Raw genomic sequence first — 19,709 nt, 5'->3', positions numbered from 1 at the left:
CAAGCAATAGCTGTAACCATTGCTTCAGGTTTTCTTGAGCTGCTTTGTATCGAGTAGCTTCATGGATTGATTATTTCTTGAATGATATAACTTGAAGGTTGCACTTAACTTTTCAATGAATCCATCATGCGCTCTCAAAAACAATAAATCCATCAAGCATTTTAGTGAATGAAGAGTCTGAGAGCAAGAAAGGGAATTCTCAAACCCTCCAAATAAATCAAACACAAGCAAGCAAATTGATAGATTCAGTGGTCATAAGAACAATATAGACATTAGTATTTTCTCCCCTACTTATATTACTTTATTGCTTACGAATTCTTACAGCAAGAATCAAGCATTTCCATTATTCTTCGTAAAATGAATGAACATAGGACAGACAACCACAGACACAATAATGGAGCTAATCAAGCAGCAGAAGTTAAATATAACACATCCTAAACTATTAAAACTCATGTGTAGATTTCTGGCCTGACTTGGTGATTCTCTTCTTGATGGGAAAGGGGAGCTTATTCCATGTAACTGCTGCCTTCTTGGCTTTTCGCCACCCTTTCTTGCATGAGGATTTCGCCTTCTTCAGGCCTTTCTTTAGGTGATGCATTAACTCCCTGGCTTGATCCTTGAGCTCATCCATCTCCCCCGTTTTAGTTGTATATTTCTCTAGCTAGATAAATTATTAAGTATTATTCTTAGGATGAAGAATGAACAGAAGAAGAGATAAGTCACCCTCTTCTTTCTCCTGTTTCTTCGTCCGTTTTTCACTCTCATTTAGCCACGATTATGGAAGAAGGTAAAGAGCAGAATTGAATGGAAATAAATAAATGTACGAGGCATGATTCTCGTTATTTTAATTGAAAGGGTGGGTTCATACAAGTGCTTTTATCGTTCTTTCTTTCTTTCATTCTTTCTTTTGGAGATGCATGCTCTTTTTTATGGATGAACTTTATACAACACAATTCCATTTAGGAATTTTATGAATTTATTAAAGATTGAAAAACTAATTGGATAAAAATTGTATGTGTGTTAATCCATTTATGACCTATTCAAAAATTAGATAGATGTTTGATTATCAAAGTCTATAAATTATATATCTAATTATTTAAAATATTATGGTAAAAAACGCCGTTATTGTCAAAAGGAGCTAGAGGGACGCTTTATTGCCGTTATCATTAAAAAGACGGTCTTTATTATTATTCGTTTTATCAAAAGGACAGCCTTTATTTATTATTGTTATGTTGAAAGGGCAATCGAAATATTTCCTTTTATTAAGCCCAGCCGATAGAACTATAAGAAGTTGAATGGTCAACTTAACAAACTAAACTGATGCCTAAACTAGCTCATAAACAAAAGTTGACGATCCAATTTAGGTCAGTTTCACTATGCATTGTCTTTCTTCATTGATCATCTCCATTGGTTGTGGTCTCTTTGGCTATTTGTTTTTCTCTTTTGGCCTTCGCTGTTTCTTGCGAAAACTTCTTCAAAGGTATAGTTAATTGTCCAGGGTTTAGGATTTTAAATTGTACCAATGAACAAGTGAAGTTAGTGTAATAGTATAAGGTTCATGATATATGATTTAGACTAATTTAAGGTGAATTTTGAATATTCCATTGTGTTTAGGGAATTGTAAGTTGCAATTATTGGATCAATTTTACCTCATTCAACATTCAAAATCTATCCACTTCACTAGCCATTTTGGATTAAAACGGTTCCACGTTATAGTGGTGGTATAAAGGTGAAATCGTCACCTTAACAATTTTTTCAAAGCGGCCGTACACATTCTGAAAAGAGATAAGTCACATGGGATTATTCAGCCTTAGCAGAGCTACCTTCTTAGACAAGGGACATCAGATAACCCAAAGTAGTATTTATATTTTGTTGGTAATCAAACAATGTCTCATTTGTTGGTAATCAAATCACATCTCACTAACGGTAAGTCCTGTTTGATTATGAGCAAAGTTGTAACACAATTTGAATTCCAATATTATATTTAGAAATTATATATCTATGAGAATCATAAAGCATAACAATATTTGAATCATAGTTCATAGTAGCAACGATAACAATGTTGATCAACACATCTAGGAATTTTCTATTTGTGCAATAAGTATTTGAATATCTCCACCTTTTGATGAATCCATTATAACTATGTAGATGCTATGTGTTGTCTATTAAGACATTGGAGCTGAGCTCCTTATGTCGGCTAACACAATTCACATAGGAATATGACCATTTTGCTACACAGATGACATCGATTATTTTAGAAAAATGTAATAAAAAATTAATCACGGATATGTATTCATCTAATATTTCGTCAAACGTAAGTTTTAAATCCACATTGGCTCCGATACCAATTTGAATCTGATCAATCAGTTTGTCAATAAATTGATAACTTACATAAGATGTGAATTTTCTCTTTTATTTTCTCAATATACATTTTTTGGTTATCAAGAAATTCTATTTCTTTAATAATATAGACTATATTGTCATCATTCATTTAACACAACACAAGAAGAAAAAGAAGAAAGAAGAAATCTGCGCGTCTTTAATGAAGAAATATCTGTGAAGCCAAGTATACTTGATGTCTCCAGCTTTATTTCAAGAGGCCCCTCTCCTCCTTTCCTTAATCGCATTAGGTATGCAAGATGCCTCCAGTTCTATGAAACAAGTGCTCTTGTCACAGCCTCCAAGACCAATTAAAGAAATTAGCATTTTATTAAAGGTTTAAAATTTTAATTTTTAACTTAAATAATATTATTTAAGTACCGTGTCAATGCTCCAATGTATGATACCAATAGTAAATTGAAAGTGAAAAGTATGGTTTACACGAGCCAAGCCGGACTAAGATTTATGATGTTCAAATTTATTTAAAACCCTAACTAAGTCAACAGTGACTTTGTCAAAATAAACTAAGTTATGGAAATAATTTTTCAAATTTAATTTAGTTTCTTTTTAACAAACTTCAATTTAGTTAAAATTTGACTTGAAGTTAATTTGTTATATATTATTGAATTTACAATTCAACCTTATTTGATTATTTAAAATTTTATATATTTTAAATTTATTTGATTGATTGTTGTGCTTATTAATACAAGTATTTTAAAAATTTATTTATTTATTTAATAGGTCACAAGAAAAGGGTAATCCGGTGCACGAACCTCCCACCATACGGGGTCCCGGGGAAGGATCCATTGTACGTAGCCTTACCCTACTTTTTTACAAGAGGTTATTTCCAGAATTCGAACCTTTTGGTCACATGGCAACGACGTTAATAGGTCACAAGAATTTTATTAAAATTATATTTATAAATATTATTCGAATAATTTACAATCCCTATTCGATTCCGTGTGCTTTTAACATCTTACTAAGTCAACATTAAATTTACTCATGAAAACTTACTCATGAATATTCAATTCATTTATAATCCTAATGAAAACATCACAAGAAGAAAGTTTAGATTTTGTGTCACATCTACAATGCTATAATTTTAACATTATATTCTAACTCAAACTATCAATAATAATAAATATTATTTCAATCCATCTTAATTTTTATTGTAATATACAAATATAGGGTATCAAATATTGATATAATATAATATTCATCAATATGATCTACACAATGATACCATAGAGATCACCTACGTTGAATGATATTATTAAGTCCCGATAATGCCTCGGAATTATATGTTTTGACACTACGATATAAAATTTTAAACAATGCTCTACTTATTTCATAAGTGTGCTAACGGGCGCAGGATCCATGAGATTCTGTATCAAAACTTCGGACCCGAAATGTGACACTCATACTTAATACGATGTCAAACCAAAATTGCCCAACGACAAGCCATAAACACTCATGTTCAAGAATAAATATGATTAAAACATCATCTTTAATTTTATTGAAAAGCCATTCAACGCAAACATATTTATTGTTGAATGAATAACTCAAATCGTGTACGTAAGGTCATAAACGCAAACATCTATTCACTAGTACTTCTGTGCCTCAATACTAAAAATTCAAAAAAAAAAAAAATAATAGGATAATGCTAGCCAGACTAGTGCTTTGATTTTAATTAAGGATTAGTAACTATTAGACATACCGAGCAACCTAAACAATTTCCTGCAATCTGTTCACATCATAAAACAACAGAATATACGGGCAGTTTAGAAGATAAAAGTAAGAACTTATTTCAAGAAGATGAGGATGGACGGATGCTCTTAGCCTTCTTGCAAGGAAGCATCTTCCACAGGCTCTGCCAGCTTCTCATCAGTTGACTTATCATCGTTAAGTAGTTCATGAGATGGAACGAGCATTTGTTGCTGCGATGAAATTATACCTGCTATGGCTTTCATTGCAGCAGCTGTCTTGTCAGAGCTATCTGTCGGCTCTGTGCCTGGCTCAGGAGAATCAGGTTTCTCTGATGACTCACCTTCTTGCTTAGGTGGTGGCACGAAGAAGGGTATTTTACCTCTTTGCCAGTCATGCAGAATCATCTTTGAAACCGTCATTAAATCAGCTTCACCCCCCTGAAACCCGAGAGATGAGGCAACAAAATATTGACTTGGGAATTGTATTGATAAAAAATATAAGATTATGACAAACATGATCACAGCAACATTACACTTTTTTTCAAACCAGGGCAATAACACAGACAGACAAACGAAGGGGAATAAGAATAAAGAATTCTCTCGGGTTCCTATATGCTAAAAAAACAGAATGCAACAGGATGTACATAGCAAAATGATCTCCCTATTCAAGTTCATGGAACCATACACTGAAATAATCATGCGAAGAATCCTAATCCCAGTGATTGATTAGACCAAAAGAAAATACAGAAAAATACAACATACCTTCAAAAGTTTTCCTGTTGATTTGCTTAACTGGACAAGAAAGTCTTCCTCATCAGTCCTGAACAAAAGCAGTGTATTAAATCTGTCAGTTACTACAGAAAAATACAGCATACCTTCATCAGTTTCTTTTTTAAAAGGGGCTTTGGTTGACTTTAAAAGTTCAGGTCAGAAGCCAGAAAAGGATAGTCGCAAGTCAAAATAAAATATCAAAATAGATTTGTCGATTACTACACAACTCAGCATAAGCGGTGCATGAGATTTGCCCAATGTCTCATCTTAAGAATACTAAGCCCACTCCGAAAAACAAAACCCACCATGGTGAATAAACAGTTTCGTGATGAATTTCAGACCGACACTGTCATTTATATCAACATATAATTGAACATGTTCTTTTTCTCCATTCTACAATTGAAAAGGCTCCATAATAAATATTATTCTGAAATCCTATATTACACATGATTACTTTGTTAAAAGTAACCTGAAAATAGTAGTTTTAAGTTATTAAAAATCTTATGAAGCATCTTGTTAATGACCTCTCTGAGAGTCTTCTAGGAATGTTCCTTTTTTTAAACAAAGAGAAACTAGAAGATCTACTACAAACTGAAAAATCTATCTGTATCTCAAAGAGAAAGAGTGATATTATACCAATCATTAATTTTATATGCTCTCTGGAGATGTTCCTTTTTTACACGCTTCAGGACTTCTCCTATGTGCTCAGAGGCATCTTGCAAGTTTGTCACACGCACCTACCAACAGATGAAACCCAAATGTAAGAGCATTTCCAATGCCTATCACAACAGCTATATATTTGAGTATTTGATGAGAGGCCAAAACCAGCAGAAAAATGTTGGTGGCTAATTAACTAAAGCAAACAACTAAAATGTATCCAGAAGCAACACAAACTGTTGAACATAACCAAAATTCAAGAAAAAACTACAGTATGAACATACCACTCCCTTTAGAACAATGTCTGTTTCTGAATCCTTGTTCTGATAGACAACTCCAGGACAATCAATAAGGAAAATCCTTTTGGTCAACGTGATATATTGCCAAACCTTGGTCTCTCCCGGAATAGGAGCCACTTTACAAACCTGTGAAAATGAATGGATAAGCATCAATAAACAATATACAGCACAAGATGAAACACATTCCTTTTTCATGATAAACATACCAGGATAATGTCCTCAGGAGTGGAGAACAGTGAAAGTTTAAAACAAATAATGAGAGAACTATATGGTTCAAGTTTATTAGAACAGATAATGTCATTTCAGGGCAACACGACAAAAATTATGGACATGTTCAAATACAACCAACAGATTTCAGGTGCGAGAGGTAGAGGAAGACCACGAAAACTCTATCTAATGTAGTCAAAAGTAATTTAAACGATAAAGCCTCATGTAGTCCAACTGAGCGATCCATGTAGCCAAAACCAAGTTCCTAATTTAGAAAAGGTCTCTACAAAAGTAGATTGCCAAATAAAAAAGAAATCAGAAATGAATCCCTTTTTAGGAAAGGATGTTTTGAGAAGCCCTAGAGAATCAAAATTAAATACCTCCAGAGACAGTTATAGAGAATCAAAATTAAATACCTCCAGAGACAGTTATTTTTAGGATATCATTCTAACAAAAACATTCAGTTTTGTTATTTACTCAAATTAAAGAATCAAAAGAAAGGAAACAAGTTTTAGTTTCTCTACAATCCATACTATACTGGCAATCTTGAGTTCCGCACAAGGAGATTGAAAACAATAGTTTCCTGTTTTGCAACCAAAAAGAGCACAAAACTTTAAATGGGTGATTGTTGTTCACTATTCCATACCCCTTTTACACTAAAAATAACACTTTTCAGAAATAGATCAACTTTAAAGAGATTTTATACTTGAAATTTCCTAGTCATCATTATGAAGTAAAAGATCATTCTTTTTCTCACACTTGAATTAGTCAAGTGTTGATCAAAACCTAAACACACAATACAAATTCAAGATGTGGAGGTTACATTTTTCGTGCGTAGCGTGTTGATAACAGACGATTTTCCTACATTTGGATATCCAACAAATCCCACAGATATTGCTTGTTTGTCACTCTTCAAACGGGAGAACTGTCTAAGAACTGACAGAAGAGAACCCTGCTGGAAGACAAAGATGTCAAAGCTAGTTCACAAAAAAAAAAGAAGTTGAATATCTTCTCATAGTCATAACTGCAGGAATGGCATATTTGGATGCTTGCATGTAAGATAGTCTTTAGAAAGCAGACATCCTTTGTTGGGAAATGCAGGAACTAGAACAAACAAGCAAACAGAAACCACCCAATTTTTAGAATTTTTTTTTTTAAAGAATAAACAGAAAGACCATCATAAGATCCTTTGAGATTTAAACCTTGTTCAGCAAGAAAACCATGTGCTTATGCTTGCAGTGTTCCTTTAAGTGCTTCTCCAAGTGGTAGCATCTTGTACCTTGTGGGTCCCGTGCATCTAGCACCTATATAAAACAGTCATTGAACTACAACTTTAGGATAAATTCGGCCTCAATTGATAGTTGAATTTTGATTGCAAAGAGTTACTAAAAAATTAGCACTTAAACTATGCTGCTGTACATTAGAGGTTTAAACTTTAGGAAACTATAACTTAATCTCTTGGATCTTCTTCCCTTGAAAACCTTCATGAGTGAGTGTGATATGAGGATTAAGTTTAATATGCAGATCATCTAGGCAAATTCATTGACTCAAACATGTGAACACATTGGTAAAATAATTTTTAGCATCAAATTAGGGTATGATCTCTACTACAAGTCCACAGAAGATAATTAGCATGTAACCTCTATGATTTATGGAGTCTAACCTGGACTACCACATCAGATGAGTCCACAACTTTATACAGCTCACCCCATATCCGCTTGCTTTGGCCTTTTTCAAACATTGTATGTCTTACTAAGTCTCTTAAGCCATCTTCTTCATCTTCCTCCCTTGATGGAATATTAGCAGATTTCTGTTCATATGCATCTACAAGAATAGAATACAAATTGAAGGTCAAACAAATAAGAAAACACCCAAATACACTAATGAATAAGCACTTTATAGACACAATCAATTCAATCATTTTACATAACTGAGAGAACCTTGACCTGGACAACAAGGAAATCACAAGTTCCATCAGAAGCTAAGAATAGAAACCTGATAAAATTTCACCACTCCATACCTTGAGAAGTATCTGCTCTTTGAATCAATGATTCATAATCAAATGCCAAAAGTTTTGGGCGCTTTCTTTTCTTTTTTGGACCAAAAGCATCCGCAAAAGGCTCGGCATCAAGAAGATGTGCCTTGGCTTGCTGCATAAGACACAAATAAGGAAGTGGTTGGCCATAATTAGAGCAACAGGTCCTTGGTGATTTAAGTATCCTTTAAGTCAATTCACATGAAGTCTAAGGCCAGTCCAGTCACCAATATTAACTACAAATGATGGGGAGCATCAGTAATGTATAGATTGAACTTTGCCCTGACATCTTAAGTATTTATGAAAAATGGCCAGCAAGACAATTAAATATTTAACAGAGAAGTATCGAAAGAAAAAAAAAAAGATATAATTTTTGTCATAGATTAGGCTGATTTTATGATTCTTTCAATTAGGTTGGTTGCATCACAAAACAATGAATTGACTCAAGTCCATTGAGAATTTTTTAGCTAATTGAAGTCCTTCTCTGGACCCTTTTTCATATTTTGGCATTATATCATTCTCCAGTTTACACAATTGGATCGGCAATGTCACATTCTGAACCAATCTCCAAATTGTAATCAGCATAATCTAAAATTTTATGATGTAGAAAAGAATCAAAGAGAATGGAATTTTTTCAATCCTAGAAGAAATTATTTTTCTTTGATAGCACTACCTTTTGACAGAATACTAAAATAATTCATAAAATGCAAAGAAAACATTTCACACATATGGCAATGTCATAAATTGGATGCCTATCCACTAATTTAATGGCATTGGACTGTTATGCCATCCGAACCTACATCAACAGAGTTGCACAAGGAGCACCACATAGGAACGAGATCTATTTTCTTTTTCACTTTTTTTTTTTTGGAAAACTTCAGTTTCAAACTATTTTTCTGCAATTATTATCAGGAAAGAAGAATTCCATACCTTCTGATGATCCTGTAAAAGGGACATGGGAAGTTTCCTTCCCTTCAATATCACATTGTAGTTATTTGAGAGTCGGTTCTGCAGCTCCTCTCGGAAGAATTCAAGTTCTTTTTGATTCACAACTCGCGTGTTTCCTGAAATACAAATGCAATGACATCAAATAATCAACTACCCCAAATAAACTTGAACCATTCTTCGATAAACGCAAAAAAACAAGATCAGTCATATCATCTCAGTAGGAAAACAATAATTAAAACCGTAATCTCTTTCTAAACATAAATCTATTGGGCACAATTGAACTCCATGATTTGAAGACGAGAAGAAATCTTGCTTATTGGAAATTGTGCAACGCAAAAATTGCTCATTTTAGCAAAAGAAAAAAAAAACAATGAAAAAAAATAAAAGAACTAGGAGAACGAAAGCAACAATCGAAATTCAAACAAAATAGAGTTAGTAACGAACCGAACCATCGACGATCGGGCTCAATCCTGGTAGAAGGAAGCTCCTTGGACTGGAGCTCGTGTCTCAAAACCTTCCCCTTTCGGTCCCTCTTCGGCCTGCTGTTATACATCTTGAGCCGTCGCACCGTCGCGGCGGTCCGGGCGCCTTTGTCCACCCCGGCGCCATTGCTTCGATTGACATCGAGCGAGTGCCTGGGTTTTCCGGAGACGTTGACCTTCCTCTCCTTCTTCTTCGTCATCGTCGCCGACTGTGAGAACCGAGCGCACGAACAATGGAGAAGCCAAGCTGTTATTTCTAGGGAACGAAGGAAGTAGGGTTTTGTGATGGAGCGTTTACTTGAGGTAATGGGCCGGATCAAGTCTGTGTCTGTAGCTAGTCAACGTACAAATAGGCCCAAAGTCTTAGGTAGCAACATTCTTATGAAACACCTTTCAATTTCAAATATTACTTATAATAAGTCACAATAAAGCAAACTACTTAAATTATCCTAGAACCGCCTTTAACTTTTTAAAATTACTTCTCAAAGTCTCAAACTAAACTATTTTTTTTTTTGAGAAATTACTTACCAGTCTCAATAAACTATTTAAATTATTCTAGAAACACCTTTAAATTGTAATTATTACTTGTCGAAATTCAATAAAGCTATTTAAATGGATGCTATTCCAACTTATAAATTTGATGTTGTTAAATTTTTGAGTTCTACATATTGTACTCAATAGATCCAACTATGAACCTAGTGCCAAACAAACTTTATTCTAGGTTTTTTTTCTTAGTATAATTTACATGATAATAACTAGGGTTAAATTTCTTACCAGTGGGGAACATTTCAAAGTCCATAAGGTGCGCACTTATAGTTCAAGATCAACATAAAAGAGAATTTCCTCATTATAGAGAAGTTTTTTTTTTTTAAAGAATTTCTAGTTTTCTCAATTGGTATTAAGAGAAGAGTGTAGGTTAGACTAATTGAAAAAAAAATATTATATATGTTGTGTTTAATATATAATTTGTTTGGATTTTTATTGTAATTATCATGTCATATTTTATAGGCTTGGATTATGTTGGTAGACATAGGTTTAAAAACAAACTAAGTTACAGTGTTTTTTTATCATTCTTTGAATGTTATTGCTATTTACTAAGATAGATAATAGTCTATTATGTAGCCTTGTGACTAAATTATTCATCCTAGAAGCATTATATTTGGATCTAAAAGTGTGATCACAATTTTTTGCAAATGGTACAATGCATCTAATGGTTTCAGCGGCACTTGTGAATTGTGATCCCAACAAGTTGTATTCATGTCAATGTTATTAGATCTTAAGTGGAGTAATTTATAGAGTGGTAGATCAATTATCTAATAGTAGCAATGGCATTCGATGTTGGTGGATTTTTCTTTTATTAGTAGGTTTGATAGGAGACTAATTTATCTTTGTTGGGATCGAGAATATTAGATGTATTAATACAAGTGGGTTGATGAGCTAGTCTACTTTTCAATGAAAAGGAAAACCGTCATATTTCAAAGAGATCGACCAATTGAGAGATGTTAGCTAGAGGTAAAAATAATCATTATCGTTATAGTATGTCATGTGGATGTTGTCATTCTTATAGTAGCCAATGAGATTAGAGGTACTCTACATGTTGAGCATGGTGATTAACATGACACATATCAGGAGGTAGGTTATAGATCGATAACGAGGATTTGATGGATTATCTTAACACCTTTCAAGACCTTATGAATGAACTAGCCTAGGATGGGGAGAAGATCTCTTCTAATTGTGACTTGGTGCGTATATTTATTACTATGATATTTCATTTATTTGATCTTTTAATGAACATTCTTTGTTACTTGTTATTTATTTTAGTATTCCTTTTTAATATACATACCATAAGAGAACTAATATTGTATTTTTCACACATGGTGCATGAGAGTTATGAATATAGTGTGTTACATCCATCTTAGAGAGTGTTCTATGGGTATTAATGATTCGGGAGCATGATGATTAGAATTGTTGATGTCTAATTGTGTAGCATGTGACTTTGGGACTATTTTCGGAGTTTGGAGATTATTACGTTTGCTAATATCTAACTCGAGACTACTTAGGACTTAGAGATGTGAGTTTGTCATAGTTAGGGGCTACCTTGCATGACTAAGAATAACATGAGTTGATTGATATGTAAGTATTGTCAATGCATAACTATAAGGATTTTTTTTTTTTCACGCTAAATGTTGGATTTAATATCCTTTAAGGTGGACTCATATGTGATTTAAGACTTGCAATATTGAAATATGTTAAGTGATTAACTTAAAGTTATTGGATATCGTGTTATTAGATGTGAACCTCATATATGTAAAATTCATTATCCGCATCCATTATCATTTATAGGCTAATAATGAATGTGCACTATATAATAGATTGAACCTCAGAGGATTAGGGTAATCTTCACAGATTCCTTGTTCCCCATTGACGTGAGAGTTTTCGGCGCCATCAACCCTAATGCCTTTGGAAGACCAACCTCCTCCACCTTCTTTTTCTTCTTCTTCTTCTTCAGCGATTTCAGATTTGAAGACGACGCTTAAGACAATGACTCTTTCGCATTCAGGTTCCATTGTCTAATTTTAGTTCTTATTATTTTGATCTATGTCATGTTTAATTGATGAAACTAAATCTTCTTATTTTTGTATTTCCTATACATGTTCGTGTTATAGAATTCATGTGGCTTAGGTTTTTCAAGAATTAACATGTGATATTAGAGCTAAGACTATAACGCCCCACCCCTCCTGCTAAGGCGACGGGGGTTACTTGGACACATACATACTTACTTAACACAGCGGAAGTCTTACTTAAAGAAATTAAAAGCTTTTACTTTAAAATCACTATAGACATATAAAACCACATAGCATACTTATCATGATTTTTGAGTCATAATACCCAAAAACATAATTAAGGTCATGGAGTCAAAATGAAATAACATAACATGGCATATTTCTTTATTAACAAAAGCAGGTCTTTCCCTTTAGCCAAGCCACTACCACACACATCCTTCTAGCCCCTCCTGCTGCTCCCCTAGTACATCCATTCCTTACTTTTATCTGTGGTACAAGAAAGTAAGCTGTGAGCACTCATGGCTCAGTAAGTTCCTTTCCTACTCACAAAAACCGTATAGCATACCAAAATCACAAGTCCAAATGCATGGAAACAATTTATCATATCAAGCAGCATATCATGACATATCATAACATAATCATCATAAAGTATCATAGCATATTCTAACATGAACATCAAATGAATCCTGACATAGCATAACATCATCATAACTATCATGGCATAATCATAAAGTATATGCAAGGTGAATTCCTATACATACACCATGAAACATATGCAACATGTCTTTTGAAAACTTATAATATACATACTTAAACATAATCTCAACATGATTAGGGCCCCGGCTTGTACCACATACATAAATGCGTCCTATGTAGGTCCAAGGTAGCAAGTCTTGAACCCTACAAGGCATACATACTAGGCCCGTTTCTTAGTCCATCGACCTAGGGGCACTTAGGAGCCCATCCCTAACGAGGCCCGTTTCTTAGTCCATCGACCCCGGGGCGCTTATGGAGCCCACCCTTGGTACAAGTCATACATAAAGTAAAGTAGCATGTCATACATATCATAGTTCTTATCATTTCATGCATAACATATTTCTTAACATATCATAAAACATGCATATTTGGGCACACAACACATGCATGGATCATAAGCATACATAATGAACATGTCATTTATCACATCATAAGGCATGCATATTTGGGCACACAGCACATGCATGGATCATAAACGTACATAATGGACATGTCATTTATCATATCATAAAGCATGCATAATTGGGCACATAGCACATGCATGGGTCATAAGCATACATAATGAACATATCACTCATCATAGAAAGACATAATCATATATGGAATCATTTAAATAACATCTCTTAATTCATAGCATAGCATGTGAGGCACATCTAGGTCACTAAACCTCTTATGGCCGAAAGTCAAGAGTAGGGACATGAACTCTAGGCAACATACAAACATAAGAATCTCATGCTAATTTCACATCCTATCATAAGAAAGATCATAAGCATGTTAACCTAAATTTTTAAGCCCTCCTAGGTTTCTAATTATTTCATGGCCGAAACCTTCATGAAGAGCAATCAAGTTCTAAACAACATGTAAACATGAAAACCCTAACTCATATCACATCATATTTCATAAGGAACAACTTGAGCATGTTTAATTTGGGTTCTAAGTTCCATAAGCTTCTATCCTTATCATGGTCGAACCCTAGCAAGCCTTATTCTAGGTTACATGTAGCATGAAGGTGTTGAACCTTAAGCCAATATCCTACACATTTCATGAGGAACATCATAAACACATTTGGTTCAAGTTCCAAACTTCCTAAACCCATTAACCCAAGGTGGCCGAAACATATTAAGCATAGAAACTAGATTTCTAGTGGCATAAGAGCATGGAAAACACAACTACATTTCATAGCATTTATCACAAGAAACATCATGAGCATATCTAAGTTGGGTTCTAAATTTTCCTAGGCCTTTAGACTAATAGTGGCCGAAACATGTGAGCATGAAAACTAGGTTTCTAGGGCATAAAAGCATGGAAACAACAACTACATTTCATAGCATTTATCACAAGAAACATCATGAGCATATCTAAGTTGGGTTCTACATTTTCCTAGGCCTTTAGACCAATAGTGGCCGAAACATGTGAGCATGGAAACTAGGTTTCTAATGGTATAAGAGCATGGAAACCACAACTACATTTCATAGCATTTTTCAAAAGAAACATCATGAGCATATCCAAGTTGGGTTCTAAGTTTCCCTAGGCCTTTAAACCAATGGTGGCCGAAACATGTGAGCATGAAAACTAGGTTTCTAGTGGCATAAGAGTATAGAAACCACAAACACATTTCATAGCATTTATTACAAGAAACATTATGAGTAAACTTAGTTTAAAATCTAAGCATCCTAGCCCTAAAGCTTAGTGTGGCCGAAAGTTACATGTAACTAAATTTCTATGTAACAAGCAACCCTAAGAACATCAAACTAGTTTCATATCATTTCATCAAGAAGGTCATGAGCATCTTAGCCTTGGTTTAAACTTTTCTAGGCCTCAAATCACAACATGGACGAATCTTCATAAGCATGAAATAGACTTTCAAACCAACATACAATCAAGGCATAACATTTTAGCTTCATATCTTGTCTTAGGAAAAATCATAGCATGCTTAGTTTTAGGTTTAAAGCTCTCCTAGGCCTTTAGTTCTTCCATGGACGAATATTCATGAGCATAAGAAAATGGAGTTTCAATCAACATACAAGTAAGGGAAAAAGTTAACAACACCATTTTCATAGGGTACATAACACAAGAACAAGGGAGCATGTTTAGTTTGAGTCTTTAGCTTACCTAGTCCTCTTGTTCATGCTTGGCCGGGAGTCTAAGGTTCATGGATCTAAGTTCTAATTAATCATTCTAGCATAGAAACATTAGATTAACCTCCTATATAAGATACATGTCACAAGAAGAATAATAAGCATATCTAGTTTAAAATTTCTTAGACTCTTCCTTTTGTCTTGGCCGAAATTTCCATAAGCAACCCTAGTTTTTTTTTTTAGCAATCTATCTTCATGGAAAACCATATGAGCTATTGTACCACAGGTGAGGGGAAGCTTACCTAGTGTTCACTTGTTAATCCTTAAGGAAATGGTACCCTTGGTGGAGAGGAAGAATAGAGCTTCTTCTTTTAGCACTCCTTTTGATTTCTCTTGCTTGGAAGGGTACACCTTGAAGGCTCCTTCTTGTATCTTAGTTTTCTCTTAGGAAGAAGACCTAAACTCGGCTTGTGGTGATGAGGGAGAAGAGCTCTAGTTTCGGCAATGGTGAGGAAGAAGAAAGAAAATGAAATCCTTTTCTTTCTTTCCTTTTTATGCAAAGTGGGTGGAAGAAACAAATATGAATTTTGCTTCCCTTTCTCCTTAATTCATGTATATACTTTTCTAATGAGAATATGCCCTCATTCATCTCCCTTAACTCTTCTCATCCTCACTCTCTTAATCCCCACGAAAAATAGAGAAAAAAATAGAAAAGACAACTTGTCTTTTGCTTACTCATTTTCTTTACCAAGAGGTAAACAAGGGGAAGAAAACTACTTGATTTTCTCTTGTTCCCTCACTTAATTATATCTTCATTTTTAACTACAATTCTCATAATTTTCCATTCATATGTTATTCATTATCCTGGTGGTTATCATACATAATTTTATTTCTATCCTCTGTGAGAGGTTCAAGGTTCAAACCTTCACCTCTTCTTTTTATTTCTCTTATTTCTTTTTCTTTTGATTCTTCTTACTCTTATGCTCTAAAGTAAATAACACCCATATACTTATCTTATAGTTTTGTGGGTGTTACAGTACCCCATACCTCATAGAAAGTTCGTCCTCGAATTTAAAATAGCTCCGGATACTTTTGTTTTATATCATCTTCTCGTTCCCATGTGGCTTCTTCGTACTATTGATTTTGCCATAAGACCTTTACTAAGGGTACTTCTTTGTTCCTTAGTCTTTTGACGTCTCGATCCAATATCTGAATTGGTCGGCTTTCGTAGGTTAGGTCCTCTTGCACTTGTACTGTCTGGGGTTCGATCACTTGGCCCGTGTTCGGAATACATTTCTTTAGCATCGAAACGTGGAACACGTTGTGAATGGCTGACATCTCTTGAGGCAGCTCTATTTCATACGCTACCTTGCCGATTCTTTTCAGAACCTGGTATGGTCCCACATAGCGCGGGCTTAGCTTTCCCTTCTTACCGAACCTCATTACTCCCTTCATAGGAGCTACCTTGAGGAATACTGAGTCTCCGAAACTGAACTCCAATGGCCTTCGTCGCTTATCCGCATAATTCTTCTGTCGACTATGAGTAGTTTCTATTCTTTGGCGGATATTCTGTATAACACGGGTGGTGTTATTGATAAGCTCTGTTTGAAATCTCATCTCTTTCTTTTCCCCGCCTTCATACCAACATATAAGTGATCTGCATTTCCTACCATACAGAGCCTCGTAGGGTGCCATCCCAATAGTAGCCTGGTAGCTATTGTTGTAAGCGAATTCTGCTAAGCATAAATATCGGCACCAGCTTCCCTTGAAGTCCAAGGCACAAGCCCGTAGCATGTCTTCTAGCACTTGGTTCACCCTCTCTGTCTGTCTATCGGTTTGAGGGTGGAAAGTAGTACTGAATAATAGCTTTGTGCCAAGAGCCCTCTGAACACATTCCCAAAAATACGAGACAAAACGACCATCTCTGTAAGAGATGATGGTCTTAGGGATCCCATGTAGTCTAATAATTTCCTTGACATATAATTGAGCCAGTTGCTCAATTGAATGAGTCATCTTAATTGCCAGAAAGTGGGCGGATTTGGTTAGTCTATCTATGATTACCCATATAGCGTCATAGCCGTTTGCTGTCTTGGGTAATCCTGAAATAAAGTCCATAGAGATATCCTCCCATTTCCATTCCGGAATTTGGACAGGCTGCAGTAATCCTCCAGGCCTCTGGTGTTCTGCTTTAACCCTCTGACAGGTCAGGCAGGCACTGATGTACTGAGCCACATCTCTTTTCATACCGGACCACCAGAATTTCTTTTTCAAATCCTGGTACATTTTGGTGGATCCCGGATGCATTGCATAGGGCGTTGAATGAGCTTCTTCCAATATCTTCCTTCGCAACTCGGGGTCCTCGGGAATACATAATCGATCTCTGAGGTATAATATTCCGCTGTCCGCGGTACGAAATCCATCATTCTTTCCTTCTAAGATCTCTTGTTTAATCCTTTGGAGACTTTGGTCACTGGTTTGCTTCTCTAATATATTGTCGAATAGGGTGGGTGCTATGGTCAGGGTGGAGAGTCGCCCGGACATAGTCTCGACCCCATGACACGAAATGGTTCTCGGTTTTCCGATAGATTCGACCACTGGTTTTCCTTCAGTATTAAATAAAACTTTAGCATGTTGGCTAGAGATAGGCGGCTGACCTGTAACGACAGTAGAGGCGTTCGCCACGTCTTCACTTGTAATCGCGAAAACCCTGGCATTCGTCGTCGCTGGCGGGGCTTCCAATCTCCCTTGGCTGATCGAAGTCCCTTCTATAGTAGTTTGCATCTGGTGTAACTGTGAAGGGGCACTCTTGTTCTGGTTATTCTGCTGGAATGGTGCCTGAAACTGAGTAGGACAGTGTCTGGCCAAATGTCCTTCCTGTCCGCAATTATAGCATTTTCTTGTACCTTTGTGACATAATCCGGAATGCAGCTTCCCACAAATAGAACACTGGGGGTATCTCGATTGCTTATTCACTGACCCACTTTTTGTGTTGTGCCACTGCTTTCTTTTTCCGGTAGAAGTTCCTTTCCAGCCAGGTTTGGTACTCTGGGGTCTCTGTCCTTCGGCTCATGTCTGACCTTTATTCTCCTTCATTGCTTTCTGATAATGTTCCGTAATCAATGCACTGCTGACTAATTCCTCTGTAGTCTGTGGTCTATTAACTCCGCCGGCCGCGTTCAGTGCTATCTCGGGTCGAAGCATCTTCAGCATCAGTCTGACCCTTTCTCTTTCTGTACGCACTAATTCGGGACAAAAGCGTGCTAGACGGTTGAAGCGCTTTACTGCTTCGTTCACTGATAAATCACCTTGCCGGAACTCGGTGAACTCGTCGTAATGCCGGTTCGTCACTTGCGTATGGAAGAACTCTTCAAAGAACTCTGTCTCGAAGTCCGTCCAATTCATCAGATTAATTTGTCTCTTAGCTTTAACTCTTTCCCACCACATTCTCGCATCTCCGGAGAAGCAGAAAGATACGCATTTGATCTTCTCTGATTCGGGCCAGTCCAGTAGTTCCACTGTGCTCTCTACTGTCTTGAACCAGGCCTAGGCATCCCACGGCTCGCAAGTACCCGAGAAGTTCTCCGGCTTCAGCCTCAGCCACTGTATCAAGTAGGTCTCCTGTCGAACCACTGGGGCAGGGGCTACCGGTGGTACTGGTGCAACTATTGGCACGACGGACACTGCGTTCTAAATTACTGGCGGGGTGGTAGGAGTTCCTTGTTGACCCATCAAAGTCGTGATCAACTGTTGTTGTTTTGTGATCTGACGTTGGAAGTCGGTGACTACCTGAGTCAGACCTGGTGGAGTTACTGTCTCGTCTGCCCGGGTAGTGCGTCTCCTAGCCATGCTTATCTTCATTAAATAACAACAAATTATCGTTATTCCTATTCGACTGTCATAAGGTTATTCCTATCCTACCATCATGCATACCTAAACTAAATCAAAGAATAAGTAAACATGCATAATATTAAAGCATCGAAACAAAAATTAAATTAAGCATATAGAATCTTACTTGGAGCGGCAGGATGGAGGCTTGACATGTGTGTAATGGAAAGGCTAAACCTGGCTCTGATACCAAACTGTAACGCCCCGCCCCTCCTGCTAAGGCGACGGGGGTTACTTGGACACATACATACTTACTTAACACAGCGGAAGTCTTACTTAAAGAAATTAAAAGCTTTTACTTTAAAATCACTATAGACATATAAAACCACATAGCATACTTATCATGATTTTTGAGTCATAATACCCAAACACATAATTAAGGTCATGGAGTCAAAATGAAATAACATAACATGGCATATTTCTTTATTAACAAAAGTAGGTCTTTCCCTTTAGCCAAGCCACTACCACACACATCCTTCTAGCCCCTCCTGCTGCTCCCCTAATACATCCATTCCTTACCTTTATCCGTGGTACAAGAAAGTAAGCTGTGAGCACTCATGGCTCAGTAAGTTCCTTTCCTACTCACAAAAACCGTATAGCATACCAAAATCACAAGTCCAAATGCATGGAAACAATTTATCATATCAAGCAGCATATCATGACATATCATAACATAATCATCATAAAGTATCATAGCATATTCTAACATGAACATCAAATGAATCCTGACATAGCATAACATCATCATAACTATCATGGCATAATCATAAAGTATATGCAAGGTAAATTCCTATACATACACCATGAAACATATGCAACATGTCTTTTGAAAACTTATAATATACATACTTAAACATAATCTCAACATGATTAGGGCCCCGGCTTGTACCACATACATAAATGCGCGCGTCCTATGTAGGTCCAAGGTAGCAAGTCTTGAAC

The 19,709-nt window shown here is 35.9% G+C and overlaps 1 protein-coding gene across 1 annotated transcript; it reads right to left on the bottom strand.

Annotated features, from left to right (window-relative positions):
- Positions 1-4,029: 4,029 nt before the first annotated feature.
- Positions 4,030-9,751, bottom strand: LOC122026796 (nuclear/nucleolar GTPase 2-like). The gene is made up of 11 exons (XM_042585514.1): positions 9,447-9,751; positions 8,985-9,118; positions 8,040-8,169; positions 7,683-7,843; positions 7,221-7,323; positions 7,069-7,132; positions 6,843-6,996; positions 5,798-5,938; positions 5,493-5,593; positions 4,848-4,905; positions 4,030-4,523 (listed from the first exon to the last, which is right to left on the bottom strand). Exons 1-11 carry the CDS (start codon positions 9,682-9,684, stop codon positions 4,215-4,217), a joined length of 1,593 nt encoding a protein of 530 aa, XP_042441448.1. The 5' UTR covers positions 9,685-9,751; the 3' UTR covers positions 4,030-4,214.
- Positions 9,752-19,709: the final 9,958 nt, after the last annotated feature.

The sequence above is a fragment of the Zingiber officinale genome, chromosome 1A (assembly GCF_018446385.1).
Source record: "Zingiber officinale cultivar Zhangliang chromosome 1A, Zo_v1.1, whole genome shotgun sequence".
In the NCBI taxonomy this organism is placed as follows: Eukaryota; Viridiplantae; Streptophyta; class Magnoliopsida; order Zingiberales; family Zingiberaceae; genus Zingiber; species Zingiber officinale.
Note: the sequence above shows the minus strand (reverse complement) of the source record. Positions and strands in the feature narration are given on the sequence as shown.

What these genes read in the sequence shown, in the direction of transcription:
- LOC122026796 (XM_042585514.1), bottom strand. Translation starts at nt 9,684, where the DNA reads ATGACGAAGAAGAAGGAGAGGAAGGTCAACGTCTCCGGAAAACCCAGG. An exon ending in ACACGCTACGCACGAAAAAT is followed by an intron (nt 5,939 to 6,842) that starts GTAACCTCCACA and finishes TCATTTTCACAG; the next exon opens with GTTTGTAAAGTGGCTCCTAT. An exon ending in GCATATAAAATTAATGATTG is followed by an intron (nt 4,906 to 5,492) that starts GTATAATATCAC and finishes GCTTTTGTTCAG; the next exon opens with GACTGATGAGGAAGACTTTC.